Raw genomic sequence first — 16120 nt, 5'->3', positions numbered from 1 at the left:
GCCTGGTTCTGCTGGAGGTTTCTTCCTGTTAAAAGGGAGTTTTTCCTTCCCACTGTCACCAAAGTGCTGCTCACAGGGGGTCATATGATTGTTGGGTTTTTCTCTGTATCTATTAATGTAGGATCTACCTTACAATATAAAGCGCCTTGAGGTGACTGTTGTTGTGATTTGGCACTGTGTAAATTGAATTGAAGTGAATTGAACATGTCTGAGTAACTTGTGTACAAAACCTTTGGTGTTTCAGAGTAAGGTCTTTGGATATTGTTGATATTGTGCAAGTATCAAGATTTTAATGGTTTATATCGTCCCCAAATGACACTGGGCTAATTAATTAAATAGTTTATTCTTTGCAAGCACTGTAAAAAAAAACTACATCTGCTCACGATAAATTATAAAACTATCAGGTCCCAGAGAGTAGTTTTACACCAACATTTGTACTCTGAGTGAGAAGACCAGGATTTACTTACACTGTGATTAGTCAATGAAAATGTCACAAACACATCAACATAATAATTTTAATCATACTAATAAAGAGTTTTAACAGTTTATTTGATTAATTTAAAAATGTAAGAAGACTATTTTCACTATTGTCAAGTCACCATAAATCATATTTGTTTGTTTTATAAAGATGCAACAGTAATGATTCATGTCAACAGAATTTTAAAGAGCAGAGCACAAATACACTTTCAGTGCGCGTTTGTCCAAATCTTAAACGTATCAAGTATCGATCCAAATACAAGAACAAACAGCAAATAATCCACTTCTGAACCTGTCGATAATGTAAACTTCCACTGACCTAATGTTAACACCAGTGTGAGAAAACAATTCTTCTCTTTGAAACACTGTTTGTGCTCCAGCTCAGCTGCAGGGTGTAGCTGTACTGAGACTGAAACGCTGATCTAACACCTCGACGTTACAATACACGATTGATACTGGAATACTGAATGCAGTATTCCAGTATTCCAGTAAGTTACTTCTGGAATACTAAATGCAGACTTTCGTTTTTTCTTTGGGAGCTATACCACAATGTACAACTGAGCCAGCGAGGCTACTGCTCCGATGTTATGTTAGTTGGTTAGTTCTGGATTTCTACGTAATTTATTTTCCCTGCTGGACTCCCTGCATTCATCCCTCCTCCCTCTTTCTTCCATTCCTTCTGTGCCTCCTCCTCCCTTTTTCTCTCTTTCCAAAGAGCAGCTTCCTTTTACACTGAAAAATGGAGACGAGAAGTGATCATTCACTGGCTTTCTCTGTCAGGGTCTTCACTCTGCAGGAAAAGGTGAGAGCTGAAGCATGCGTGGATACACATAAAGAGGTGATATTGGAGGTGACAGAGGTGCACTCTTTCACCTCCAATAAAGTGTTTTGCATGCACTGGCATTGGCTACTGTAGCTGTAATTCTGCATGAATGCTGTTGCTGTGGAAGTGAAAGCAAACAGGCTGCTGCTGTTGAGAACGTAGGATCAGCTGTGTATAATTCTAAAAAACATGCCTTTTTATTTATTATTGAGCTGTTAAGAAGAACAATTACACAAGAACTGAAATGAAAATCAGTGAAAGTTTTGGTTCAAACCCTCATCAGTATGTACAAAGGAGGTCTGGAGAGTCGTCGAAGTATGTGTGTCTACAGTCATCTGTAAAAGTCAGCAGAGGCTTTGTCACCTTTTTGCAGTTAGGCTGAAGAAGAAGAAACTGTTCATTGTTAAAGCAAGGTTAAACTAACAGATGCACATAAGTCTTACATCCTGTTGACTTGAACATTTACAGTATAGGGCCTGAAAATTCCAGTAGTGTTAATTTGTCATATTAATGTCGCTTTATAACAGTAAGGTCGACAGAGTATTTTTCCCGGTGTCAGGTAAATCATTCCTACAGTTTAAATGAGCCTGGCAGCCTGTGTTACTGTGGAGAAGCAGGGGTTGGTGCAATATGGGCTGTAAGGCCGGGTTAGGAGAGGCGTGTTCACATGTTAGTGCCATGATCGACGCCATTCTGGTAGCTATCAATAAAGGCTGATTAAATGGCCTGTATTTATATAGCGCTTTACTAGTCCCTAAGGACCCCAAAGCGCTTTACATATCCAGTCATCCACCCATTCACACACTGGTGATGAAGCTACATTGTAGCCACAGCCACCCTGGGGCGCACTGACAGAGGCGAGGCTGCCGGACACTGGCGCCACCGGGCCCTCTGACCACCACCAGTAGGCAACGAGTGAAGTGTCTTGCCCAAGGACACAACGACCGAGACTGTCGGGGCTCGAACCGGCAACCTTCCGATTACAAGGCGAACTCCCAACTCTTGAGCCACGATCGCCCAATTAGTGCATAGCACAGCAGCTATCTGGAATTTTGGTCAAGTTAAACCCAAAACTGTTCAAAGGATGGCTGGAGGGCAAAGGACTGCAGTTTTGGGCGTGTCCCTGTAGCTCTGGCATCACATGAACATTTGACTGAAGCCTGGGTTCTGGCTGGACCACTCACTGACGAGTCTTCCCTGTTTTTGCAGCAAAAACAAACATTCCCACAGTATGATGCCGCACCACCATGCTTCACTGTAGGGATTGCATTGGCCAAGTCAGTAGCATCAGAACGACCAGCTCAGCCTTCAATTTGAAAGTGGAAATTCCCACCATGACATTTCCCATCACTGAAATTGCTGTGTTGAGAATTTATCCAGTGAACAAAAGCAAAAACTTTATATAGTTTTGTCCGTGCAAGATAGGTATTGTTTTTTCTCTGCAGTTAGCAAATTCTGCTCCATAACTAATAATGCAGTTATACATAATGCAGTTCGCTTGTAGGCAAACTTAAGATTTGGAAGACAGAGCTGAACACTTTGCTGTGGTTGGCTTCTGAAGGAGGAGCAGGTTCAAGGAGAGGTGAGCAGAGGCCAGCATATGAATGTGTGCGGACAGAGAAACGACCAAGAACTCACTCTTCATCTCACCACAGGACAGGAAGCTCAGCAGGTAACTGTGCAGGATGGTAAGTACGCAAGGAAAAGCAAAACACATACACAACTATACAAACACACTATGTTTGCTTAGACCAGTGGTTAGCGGCAGTAATAACAGAAAGCCAGTTAGTAATTGAAAGTATGTATATATGTATTTATAGTGAATATCATCTGGCAATAGAAGGTGGTTAGTTCTGACCTAACTTTACTGCTCTTGTATGGAAGTTTGTGTCCCAGTGGGTCACACGTTGGCTGTAACACTTTGCATGTGAGTGGGTAGCATTAGCAGTTTATGTTTTTTGTTTAAGTAAAGTTTTCATGGAAATACGTCGCTCTGTCTTGTATTTAGTTTTCCTCAGTGATGTTTCTGAGGTCTTTATGGGTTTTGGGGTCTTTCAAGCTCACGTAGGTGGCCCAGCCAGTGTTGATCATACTCCGGCTTTCATCTAATGAATCATTCTTCCTAATCCCGAGTCACCTAGAAGCCCTTACAGCAGCCTTCATGGTGAACAAGTGAAAAGGCAAGACCAGCACAGACCTTGTACAGTGAATGGCCAGCAAAACCTTGTGCCACACATTAGTCAGTTGACTTCCATCCTCCCCTCTGGTACTGATTCACGAGGTCGCCCCTGCTTCTGTACAGTCCCAGAGGGGAGGTGTCATGATCTGAAGAAGCTGAATACTGCACCATGTCTGGTGTCAATGCAGTTGCTATGACGTGTTCTTTAAATGACTCACAGCTGCTGATCTCGGTGACGTTTGGCACTTAAAAACTCTGTGGATACAAATCTTACTGTTTTTAAGTGTCCTCTTTATGTGTGGAACGTGTTTACAGCCAACGAAGCATTGGTTTTCCAGTTCACTGTTTCCGAGGAGATGGACTGCTGCCAGGTCGGAGGTCAGTCCTTCTTAGTCACCAACAACAACAACTTCAGTCTTCTGCTGCAATTCAAAACTCCAGCTGGTTTGTAGAGTATATTCTATAATAATTCCTACCATGAGAAGTTCTGATTTGTAGACTGCTGAAAGAAACTTGTCTTTGACTCTTTAGATATGCAGAACTTCCAGAGATTACTGAAGACCGAGGAAAATGAAGAGAAGGGGAAAGGTTGGATTGAAGTACATCAGGGAGGCAATAAGGATGCAGAGAGAGGACCAACAATGTTTAACAGAAGGATTGAAAAGAACCCTGCACAGTGCTACCAGGTAAGCGAACCAAGAATTCGAACCTTAAATTTGACACTCGAACATGGTTTAATGCTTCTGCGTGTTTGCAGTTCCACAGCTGTCTGACCCAGCAGCAGAGCCTGCTTCAGGACTACTTGAGGAACGCCACCTATCAGAAAGCCATTTTAGTCAATGAGGCTGACTTCAGAGACAAGGTGCACTTCTATGAATGGATAGTGTTATAGCACGTTCCTTAATTATGTCTATAAGGTCTGTACAGTTTACCTATTTCACTGCTGTGAAACGTGTTTTCCCATTTCCTGGTTTCTTATTGTTTTCCATATAAAAGCTTGTGCTCTTGCTGAAAAGCTGTCTACAGTTTTTGCTTTGTGACACTTTCAGTTCTTTTCCTTTTCACTTTTGGTCTGAGGTTTTCACTTTGTCTTTATTCTATGGGAAGTTTGACTTGGCGTCTGCATGCTTTCTTGTCTCTGTAGGTGGTTCTGGATGTGGGCTGTGGTTCTGGTATTCTGTCTTTTTTTGCAGTGCAGGCAGGGGCTGCCAGAGTGTATGCTGTTGAGTCCAGCCCTATGGCCAAGTATACACAGGTCAGCGTGGTTCATTCTTTTACCGTTTATATTGTTTTCCTTAACTGTGCAGGTTTAACTCTTTGTTTATATTTGAAAACCTTTCTTGCAATAATGAAGCCATTGTTTAGCATTCTCTAACTAACCTACAAGCATAATTTGAAGTTTTGGTGTGTAAGAGCTAAAGACATGAAGGGCCTGGATTACAGTCTACATGCATTTTGGCTTTGATAAAGTCTTAAGTGAGACCAGAGTCATGCGTGCAAGCACATAGGGCACATACATGAGATGCAGAGCGTGGCATTCTCAGGAGTTAATGGATTGCTTCAACATGTGGCCAAGAGTTTAGTAGGATAGGGGCTGCAGAAAGCTGAAGCACACAGTACAGACTTACACCAGTGCTGGAAATGATACATTCGTAACTGAAACAATACTACTGTCATGCAAAAGTGCTTTTTAAACACAGACAGGAACAGCTATTTGTAAAAACTCTTTGGGTTAAATAAGTAATGCAAACTTTAACAACAGGAGACTTTCTGTGTGTGCATTCTTCCTTTGTGTCTGCATGGATTTGCTCCAAATATTCTGCCATCCTACCACAGTTAGAAGACATTCGTGTTAGGTGGACTGGTAATTACATATTGGCATGTACAGTGGTTTGCAAAAGTATTCGGCCCCTTGAACTTTCCCACATTTTGTCACATTACAGCCACAAACATGAATCAGTTTTATTGGACTTCCACGTGAAAGACCAACACAAAGTGGTGCACACGTGAGAAGTGGAACGAACATCAGACATGACTCCAAACATTTTTTACAAATAAATAACTGCAAAGTGGGGTGTGCGTAATTATTCAGCCCCTGAGTCAATACTTTGTAGAACCAGCTTTTGCTGCAGTTCCAGCTGCCAGTCTTTTAGGGTCTGTCTCTACCAGCTTTGCACATCTACAGACTGAAATCTTTGCCCATTCTTCTTTGCAGAACAGCTCCAGCTCAGTCAGATTAGATGGGCAGCGTTTGTGAACAGCAGTTTTCAGATCTTGCCACACAAGCAACTGTAGCTTGTAGGCTAAAGTACTTTAGTACTGCAGGCTTTAGACTACAAAAGTCCATTCCTGAGTCAAATGAGTTTAATAAACCCTAGCTAAAGTCCTGTTAAAAACTTGAGAAAACTATTTCTCATAAACATGAAAGTTTATTTGGAGACAAACTTCTCTAAAAAGTGGGGTTCACAATGGCTAAAATGATTACTTATTATGAAACAGATTGATAATGACTGGGATACAAACATAAGACAAAATAGGAACGTCTGCTAACATGTTTCCAGAGTGTTGCACAGTACAGTATAGTATGTGGGACAGTGTCCTGGTGCTATGGAGTGAAGTTAATATTCTTTAATAGTCGTGCAGTCTTACAGTGAGTTGTTTAACGCAGGAGATATTTTCTGTCTCCTGTTCAGATCCTGGTGGAGGATAACCGTCTCTCTGAGCACATCAGGGTCTTTGAGGGGGAGATGGAGCAGGTCAATCTTCCTGACATGGTGGATGTCATCATCTCTGAGCCCATGGGTTATATGTTAGTTAACGAAAGGCTCATGGAGAACTTCTTGTTTGCCAGGAGATGGCTCAAACCCAATGGTAGGAATCCAGATATTGAGGTTAAACTATGTTTTAATGTAACGAGGCATCATTTGTATAAGCCACTATGGATGTGATTAAAAACACTGAGAAAAAGAACACCTTTAATTGAGTTCCAACTGCAGGAATTCTCTTTGTTCTGAGTAAGAAGGTACTTTGTTCCAAGTGGCACCTCAAAAAGTACTGAGCAGGGCTGGACTGATTAGTTCAGCTCTTCAGCTCGGTGCATTTTCTTTACGTGAGAGGAATAACAAATGAAAACTGCTGCTGTCACTCTAATGGTGGAAGTAATAAACAGCAATGCAGTGAAATCTTGATTTCCTCTGCTGACGAGGTTTGGTTCAATTTTATGGTGACAGCAGCTCATTGGCTGAAGCAGTTTTATGAAACTGCACCTTGAGCCTGCCCCCACATTCTGCAGTGGAACAGGAGCGACTATATCTTCCTCTGTTAGCGTTTTTGTCTTTCACTTATTCATTTTCTCTGCCTTTCTATTATTATCCACTTCTCTCAATTTCCAGGTGTGATGTTTCCCTCCTATGGAGACATTCACGTGGCTCCTTTCAGTGATGACCAGCTGTACTTTGAGCACTACGCACGGGCCAATTTCTGGTCTGTCACTCACGCACAGATGCACAGACATAACTCTATTCCCGGGGACACGAACACACTGGCTCCTTTTTATATCTCGCACGTTTGACAGTCAGGCTGTGAAACATTTAGTCCAGTCCTGACTCATACAAACCAAAATGGATTTGGGTTTTTTTGTATCAGTCGAAGTCCATAAAGAAAGCAGGAAAAAGTCAGAAGCTGAAGAGGTACGGGACATATAGTAGGGTGCAAACGAGGGAAAAACATGTCAAACTGAGGGCTTAAATATGCACAGGAGGTGATTAGAGAGAAGCAACTCAGCTGGGAAAACAATGCACTGGTGAACTGAACCGGACCAACGAGACAGAAGGGGAAGTAAAACCAAATGCAAGGCACACAAAAAAAATCTAAATAACACATAGAAAGTAATATTGCTGTACCCTCTGAGTGAGTGAAATCGGTTTTAGTAGCAAGGAAGGAAATGATCTTTTTGCACAGAGACACAGTGTGGTTAATCAGATGGTGCAAAAAGCTCCATTTGGTCAACCTCACAAATAGGACGAGTGGATTTGTACAAATTGAAATGGCTGGTGATGCACAGATGCAAGGTTATCAACGGTTCCACCCTCGTGCAATAAAGGACGTATGTTCTATCACAAGACGGCTAATCATCTACATAAGGCGTGAGGGTGTAGTATCCATGGCAGTTTATCTTGAAACAACAACTGTAATCTGCATATTAGCACAAATTCCCAAATAGAATCGTTTTCTCAAAATAGTATTTAAACCTTATTCTCTGAAACACAACTGGACCCTAGTCTTGACCTTCTGATTTTTAAGCTAAGGCAGGAATATTTCTGATCACCTGGACCCATCATTTCATGTTAACACAGGGAGAAATATACTTTGAAGAAACACAACAAAAAAGGAACAGAAAGAACTTTTATGATGAGACAGCATGCCTTTCTTGTTTTTATAACATTTGTCATTCATTTGTTTGATGTGATGTTGGACAAAGTGGAAAACGGCATGCATACTAGACCAGAGGTCATACAGGGGACTCTGAGCACCTGACTCATGTGGATACAGCCCTAATTACTGGGCTCTCAGGCCTGATCACCGCTCGTATGTGCCAGCATGCTTTGGCCAGTTCACAGAACATGTTTTTAAGACTTCTGACTTCGTTTAAAATACAGCTCTGGTGACGATCGCTTCCATGCCTTTGACGTGTTCAGCCTGCAAACAATACCACCTCTGTTTTGGAGTTTGCATGTGCATGCATGCATGCCACCATGTGTGTGTATGTGAGTGCTGCTATGCTCTCTTCCCCTCACTGCTTTACCACTATGTGCAGGTCAGGCTCCGTCGGTACTGAGGAATGAATGTAAACTGTAAACGTTTTCCATCAGTTTCTACTTCCCTCACTTTTCAGCAGTAGAAGAAAGACATTTGACAATTTTAATCTTTGTAATCACATTTACAATAACATTAATTATTCTCTGAAGTTCTGCATGATTTCCTGTTTTTTGGGGGGTGGGGGTTGTGTATTTCTCATACACATTTCTGATCCAACAAACTTAAATATTAGACAAAGTTAACACAAGTGAACACAAAATGAAGGCGTTTATTATTAAGGGGAAAAAAAATCAAAACCTTCATGGCCCTGGGGGTCTGGTCTGGGGAGGTTTTGCTGCCGCGAGACCTGGAAGACTGGCCGTGGTAAACGGAACCATGAATGTCTACCAGAACATCCTGAAGGAGAATGTCCGACCATCTGCTCGTCACCCTGAGCTCTACAGCAGGATAACGATCCAAACACATCAGCAAGTCCACCTCTGACTAGACCCCTCCAAAGTCTTCATTTTGTTTTTCTTCATCCATCCAAAATCCTGACCTGAATCCGACTGACATGCTGTGGCACGACCTTAAAAATACCCTGCAGCGTGGCTGAATTACAACAATTCTGCAAAGATGAGTGGGTCTAAATTCCACTCTAAAACACTCATTGCCAGTTATGACAAACATCTGACTACTGTTGTTGGTGCTAAGCGTGGCCCAACCACTCGTTAGGTTTAGGGGGGGTAATTACTTTTGTAGGTTGTAGATGCAGATTGTTTTACACCTTCATTCACAAACTGCATGTTGTGTTTACTTTTGTTATGTTTTATCTAAATGGGAAAAAAGGAAGAGGGCAAACATTTTTTCACACCACAGTATATATAAGCTATTGTTAAATATTTTGCTCAGACTAATTAAGTTGCAATCTGAGCGCATTTAGAAACTGAGGGGTAAAATTACAGGTACGGTGTTAACCACCAGTTGTGCCAATCGGTCGACTGCAAATAACTTGATCTCTGCTCTTTACATGTTTCCCTTCAGGCAGCAGAGGAGCTTCTATGGCGTGAACCTGAGTGCTCTTCACAATGCTGCGGTGGAAGAGTTATTCAGGCAGCCTATAGTGGTATGGTGCACTGTATGATACAAAACATACATGTAGATGAATAGAAAATGTGTAATGAACATTAAACTCAGCACAAAAACTAAGGATATTTGTGATCTTAGATGGTGCCACATTTGTAAGGAAAATGTATTAGTGGGTTGCACCCATGAAAAACGTGCCAAATCTGCGCTACCATTTCCAGTCAGCTTGTTGTATGATTGACTCTTGTTTTGAGCTTCTGGTAGAGCTGATGATCAGGTGGCTGACTGGTGCCTGATTATCAGGACCTGTTAGCATGGACCCCGTTTCAACAGTCAATAGATATCTTATCCAAGCATGACACATTTGGCTGATCTGGCAACTACAATTTGGTCTTCTGCAAAATCAAGTAGCAGCACTGTTTCAAGTGAGGCCTAGTACCATCTCTAAATTGAAGGTGAAGTTTCATATAATGGGAGGTGTCAGAGACAGTCCATGAGCACTGAGTCCAGATTCTGCCTATGGCGGTTGGATCATGGCATCAAAGTACTTTTCGATTCGAGTACTAACCAGGCCTGATCGTATTTAGCATTTGAGTTTGGACAAGATCAATCATGCTCAGGGTTGTATGGTCATCAATGCCAAATTCTGTGTTAAACTGACTCCACTTTTAGCAATGAAAATTGTTCTCACAGATGGGTCATTGGCTTGAACCCAGAGACCATCATGAGTTTTACTGAACAGTCTAAACCAGGCAGGGAATAATGTGGTCAGCATGACCGGGAACATGTGATTAGTTTTTTCAATTGACTGCAGAACAGTTCCCAGTTGTTTTGATTGTCTTCCTCGTCATGTTATGATAAAAACAAAAGATAAAGCTGTTTTATTGAGGGCTCATTGGATGGTTTTGATCAAAATGATGTACATAATATTGTCAGAATTGTGGAGTCCAGCACAATTGCAGGCACGGTCTCTGCGCACAGATGAAAAATCTAACCTGAATTGAAATTAAAATAAATACTTTAACAATTCAGTTCTGCAGTGTGAGTCAGTGACTGGCTGCTCCCGTATGGGATCAGAACGATGCCACCTTATCCCACAGTCCAGCCAATGATGTGATTCACATTCGTATATATGCAGCTAATCAACGTCGCTGACAGGCTCTGACAGCGTCCTTATGTGCCGACACCGGTGTTTTAGCAAAGCGGCTGATGTGGAGTGAAGCCACGTTAATGACAACGTGTCCAACCATTGGAGATGTGAGCAGGACAGACGAACAACTGACGGGAAAGTGTGGACTTTATACCAGTTTTTAAATTGTGTTGATCGGCCACGTAAAACCAGAGTTATGATAAAATATCTGCAATGTTTGTTTTTCTTCCTGAATACTGTCGTTGTTTATATTTACTGCAGGAAGAAACGGTAAAAACGGCGTTTTATAAGGAAAACGCTCGAAAGCCTGTGAGCAAAAACAAAACTCCCAGCCTTTCCTATTGGTGGAAAAATGTACCATGTGGACCAATCAAAAAATTATATGGCAACATGGCCTTTAGTTGTTTAGGGAGGGGGAAGTTTTAGGAGTGACGGCGTGTTTGAGATGTGAGAGATTTGCGACGTTTAGCACAAATCTTGTGTAATTAGTGTGTAGTTAGTGTGTAGTCAGTGTGTAGTTAGTGTGTAGTGTAGTCAATAGTGTTGTTGTGTGTGTCAGAACAATGAGGCGACTGCTGAGTGTTACAGGTGTTACAGCAGTGACACATCTGCTGCTGTCAGGCCTGCAGGTATCAGGCTGTTGTTCTCCTTCATCTCATAGTGGACACAAATTATTTTTGGAGCGACACAAATAATTTGTGTGGCATCAGATTTGATGCAGAACAGCTGATTGTTCTGTAAATAGTTTGAAATGTTTGTTTAAAAACACCTTGGCTGCATTTTTAGGTAAACAGCTGCAAAACTTTGTTGTTTGCAAAACTCAGTTACTTTTTTGAAGAAGTAACTATATAGTTAATTACCCAACATTGGTCATTATTTACTGTATTTGCATACAGAGTTACAGACTCTCTCCCAGACCACAGACTCATAATACAGTCAGAGCTTTATTTAAAAAAGAAAGTTGTGTTTTCAAAATTGGAGTTGAAGTTATTTTTACTTCCAACAGTGTTAACATGCTACAGGTCATGAACAAGATTCTTTTAAATTTTCATTGTAAGTGGGATAAAGCAGTTAATTAGAAGTCGTCTAACATAAATGCTGTAATTTGATTACTTTAATAAACATGTGACTTGGATGGATCGGATGCTGGCGTGACCACAGTGCACACGTCTGCTGTTGCTCACAGTGGTCCAAGAGACGCTCAGGGAGTTTGTGTGTTCGTTCAGACACGTGAAACATTAGAGGCAACATTGCATGAGGGGAAGGTAAACTGGCGGTCTGACAAAGGGAGCTGAAGGCAAGGTACACAAAACAAACACAAAATAAAGCAGGAGGAGTGAAAACTGAAGAGGGAAAACACATATTCATAAACTTAATACAAGAGAACTGTCACCAGAAGGAAGGACACAAAACAAGGAATAAAGCTAAGGAAACTAGGAACTGAGAACTAAATACACTAAGGACTTCCTGAAGTTATTATAAACATTACACAAAGCAGCAACCACAATAAGCTTTTCTATTTAAAACAAAAACATCAAAGTGATGCAAAATGCTGCGTGAACTCACCCAGGACCATGAATAATATGTTCCTCAACACAACTGAGCACTCTCTGTGCATGACATCAAAACAGGAAAACAAGGAAATGTCTTTTGGACGAATGCGTCCACAGAGCCAGAAGTTCAAGTTCCAGCCTAAAGGGACAAAGAGAATCAGTGCAAAGGAGCCCTGGAGCCGCTGTGGACGAACACTTACTGTGACATTTTTTAATGTGTGCTCTTTTAATTTGTCATCACTCTGTGTGATAATTGGCATTGTTGCTTTCGCAGTTTCTTTTTCCTCCTAAATTCTATACTCTTATCAAAAGCTTGTAATAAATTTAAACGTTTGTTCCAGGACACATTTGATGTTCATATCCTGATGGCCAGGTCTGTCAAGCACTGCATCAATTTCATGGAAGCTAAAGAAGAGGATTTACTCAGGTTATACACTGAATCATATTTGTTGCCTGATCAGAAACATTGTATCTACACCTCATCTATGCAGTGATTATGTCACATTATTGATGATTTAAGATGTGACTGGAATGTACTTATAGGCAGAAAACAGATGAGTGGTTATATAAATAAACGAGTCACACCTGAGTAAAAACACAGCGTACATCAGTTAACTCTAAGAATTCCTGTTGGTTTTGTTATAGTGTGCTATAAATGATAGCTTTGCCATTTCATTTTTTTAATGTTCAAAGTTGAATTATTGACTTACTTTATGATTTAATACTTTATTATACTTTACATATGTTACTACTTAATGTTTTACTTTTTCTGGTTGGAAAGTAAGGTGATGCTAGATAGTCCAAACAGTTTGAGAAAAACACAAGTTAATGACATATTAACGAACACTGGATGCCAAAACCTTTGTGTGCAACACTTTTCTTATAATGTTTTTAACTATTTGATGAAAATTGAAAAACAAAATCTGTGTTTACAGAATAGAGATTCCCTTTGTGTTTACTCTGCTCCAGTCTGGTCTGATCCATGGACTTGCCTTCTGGTTTGATGTGGCCTACCTGGGATCCAAGTAAGTAATCCAATGCTTTCTTTCTAAGATTTAATGAAGGATTTTCAATGCAGACCAAATGGAAGGATGCATGGAACGAAAATATGTTATAGCAACAGAAAAACTTTGATTATTCAAGCACACAGAAAATTTTGATCTGACAAACAAAATATTAAGCCATGTCCCCCTCAATAGGTATATTCACCTGAAGCCGTTCAGTATGGAGGTGATCTCTCTCACTCTCTTTGTAGGGCCACAGTATGGTTCTCCACTGCTCCCACAGAGCCTCTGACCCGCTGGTTCCAGGTCAGATGTCTACTTCAGACGCCGCTCTTTGCCAAGCTTGGACAGACTTTGTCTGGGACAGTCCAACTGGCTGCTAACAACAGGTACAGCTGTGCTGTCCATAGGACTGCATTATCAATAGGGCAAAGAGGGAAAAGCAAAGGAGCTTTAATACCCTGCTTTAGTTCCACAGGTGCTTAAAGTGCTCGAGTTGCCAGTTGGACACGTTTTCACAAGAAAAGAGAGAAACTCACAGAAAAATACATAATCAGCTAATTCAGACTGTCTCGTTACTTACAAATATGAATGATACAATATTTGCCAGTTAATTATCTGTCAGTTGCCTTCCTAATCACTTTTTATGTACCTTTGTGGGCAAATAAAGGCACTTATCGCAGACAGGTCAGTGGGGTTGGGGATCAATAAAGGTTCAACAACAAGTTTTTCCCAGGTTACAGATTTCAACTTGTACCAACCCTTATCTTTCTCACTCCAGACAAAGCTATGACATCCACATCACAGCTACAGTGGACCAATCAGGCTTCAGATCTGGGAACATCCTGGATCTCAAGAATCCTTTCTTCAGGTCACTTCTCTCTACTCTTTAATGCATACATGCTGAATTATTTTGCTATAAAATTTGCCCATGAAATCTTGATTTGTTTCGTTTTGTTTGCTTTCAACTTCAGAAGTTACCCAAGTGGAAATCTTCAAAGTTCATTTTGTCAGTAGACCAAATTTAAACATGAGTACAATTTGTACAGTTCATGTAAGTTCTATGTCCATAAATATCCATCCATCCATCATCTTCTGTTTATCTGGGCATGGGTCACGTGGACAGCATTCTAAGCAGAGACTCCAAGACCTCCCACTTCCCAGCCACCTCCTTCAGCTTATCCAGGGGAACACCAAGCTTTCCCAGGCCAGCTGAGAGATGTAATCTCCCCCAGCATGTCCTGGGTCTTCTTGGGGCCTCCTTCTGCTGGGACATGCCCAGCATGTCCCTTTCAAAAGACTGAACTCCTCACACTCTCTCTAAGGGAGAGGCCAGCTACCCTTTGGAAAAAAATAATTTCTGGCACTTGTTTCTGCGTTCTTGTTTTTCTTTCAGTCACCATCCAGAGCTTGTGACCATAGGTGTGGATAGGGATGTAGATCGACCAGCAAAGCGACAGCTTAGCCTTCTACACTATGACAAACTGGTATAGCCCCAATCGCTCTGTCAGTCTCTTGTTTCCCTCTCCCCTCACTCATGAACAAGACCCTAAGATATTTAACCCTTTGGGGTCCACGGATGCGCCAGCGCATCCAAATCACATGACCAATTTAAGATGACAGAGCAATAAGTTGCAGCCACCCTGAGTCTCCATTTCAACTTGTGTTGGAAATGTGGACTTCAAACTATATACCAGTTTTTAAATTGTGTTGATAGACCAGGTAAAACCAGAGTTATGATAAAAATAAATGTTTTTTCCTGAATACTATCGTAATGTTTACTGCAGGAAGAAGAGCATAAGAGCAAAGGAAAGAGCGAGATAGCAAGTTTTGAAATGTGAGAGGTTTGTGACGTTTAGTGTGTTTGGAGTGTGAAGTTAGTCTGTTGTCTTGTGTAGTTAGTATTTAGTGTAGTTGTCTGTTTTGTTTTGTGTGTCAAAATACCTCCTGCTTCCAGGCCTGCAGGTATCAGGCTGGTTATGTGCTCCTCTGTCTTATGGTGGACAGAAATGATTTTTTTGGAGTGGCACAAATAATTTGTGCAGCATCTTATTTGATACAAAACACCTGATTGTTCTGTAAATTGTTTTAAATGGTTACAAAAAAAAAAAAATGCCTGATGTCTTTTAGGAAAATAGTTGCATATAACTTTGTTGTCTGCAAAACTTGTGCATAGGTTTTTAAAATGTACAATTTCTATTTTCATTTTTAACAAAAAATAATTCATTAAACATGTTTGTGGTTTTTACACTAAAATATATACATTTTTTACACTGATTATGTTTTATGTCTGATTTTAGATCAACTGTGTTAATAAAATTTGTCAAAATTGAAAAAATTGCTGTAAATTCAGACATGTGAGGTTGTGTTGATACCAAACAAGGCAAGATAAATAGTTTTTAAAGGTGAAATATAGAGGTAAAATCAAAGTAGTTAAAACAGCCAAGTATACCCTGGACCTCAGATGGTTAAACTCCTCTACTTGGGGCAGCAAGTCATTCCTGGCCTGAAGTGAGCACTATATACTCTTTTCTGGCTGAAGACCATGACCACCCCAGATCTCTATGTGATGTTGCAGAGACATGTCAACCAAGACAGCCCTACAACATCCAAAGGTTTTGGGGAACTCAGGGGGAACCTTGTCAAACCTAGGGGCCCAGCTACCAAGGAGCTGTTTAACTACCTCAGTGATCACGTCCCCAGTGATGGGCGGGTCTTCCCCTTGTCACTAGACTCTGCTTCCTCTACAGAAGGCGTGTCTGTGAGATTGAGGAGGTCCTTGAAATATTCCTTCCACTGCCCAACTATATCCCCAGTTGAAGTCAGCACCACCCCACCTCTACTGCACAACCATGTAAGGGCAGCACTGCTTTCCCCACCTGCGCCATGTTGCACTTGTACATCAGCTACCTCTGAAATCCCACAAGCTAACCAAGCCCAACAGAACTCCATCTTCAGCTCTCTTTAGCTCTGGTGTCCATCATCTGGTTTTGGGGATTACAACCATGACAGGCACCAACCACCTTGCTGTCAAAGCTCCTTGCAGCTGCT

The 16120-nt window shown here is 41.2% G+C and overlaps 1 protein-coding gene across 1 annotated transcript; it reads left to right on the top strand.

Annotated features, from left to right (window-relative positions):
* Positions 1 to 1196: 1196 nt before the first annotated feature.
* On the top strand, positions 1197 to 15808 carry LOC146548390 (histone-arginine methyltransferase CARM1-like). The gene is made up of 14 exons (XM_085265682.1): positions 1197 to 1279; positions 2862 to 2988; positions 3795 to 3923; positions 4011 to 4165; positions 4237 to 4341; positions 4624 to 4734; positions 6173 to 6350; positions 6872 to 6962; positions 9321 to 9402; positions 12407 to 12492; positions 13001 to 13090; positions 13321 to 13458; positions 13851 to 13940; positions 14044 to 15808. Exons 1-14 carry the CDS (start codon positions 1217 to 1219, stop codon positions 14084 to 14086), a joined length of 1488 nt encoding a protein of 495 aa, XP_085121808.1. The 5' UTR covers positions 1197 to 1216; the 3' UTR covers positions 14087 to 15808.
* The last annotated feature ends 312 nt before the right edge of the window (positions 15809 to 16120 follow it).

Source organism: Mchenga conophoros, linkage group LG23 (genome assembly GCF_057382185.1).
Source record: "Mchenga conophoros isolate Kocher_MC1m ecotype Shallow Benthic linkage group LG23, M_conophoros_male_GT1.1, whole genome shotgun sequence".
Taxonomy (NCBI): domain Eukaryota; kingdom Metazoa; phylum Chordata; class Actinopteri; order Cichliformes; family Cichlidae; genus Mchenga; species Mchenga conophoros.
This window is presented reverse-complemented; position numbering and strand designations above follow the sequence as displayed.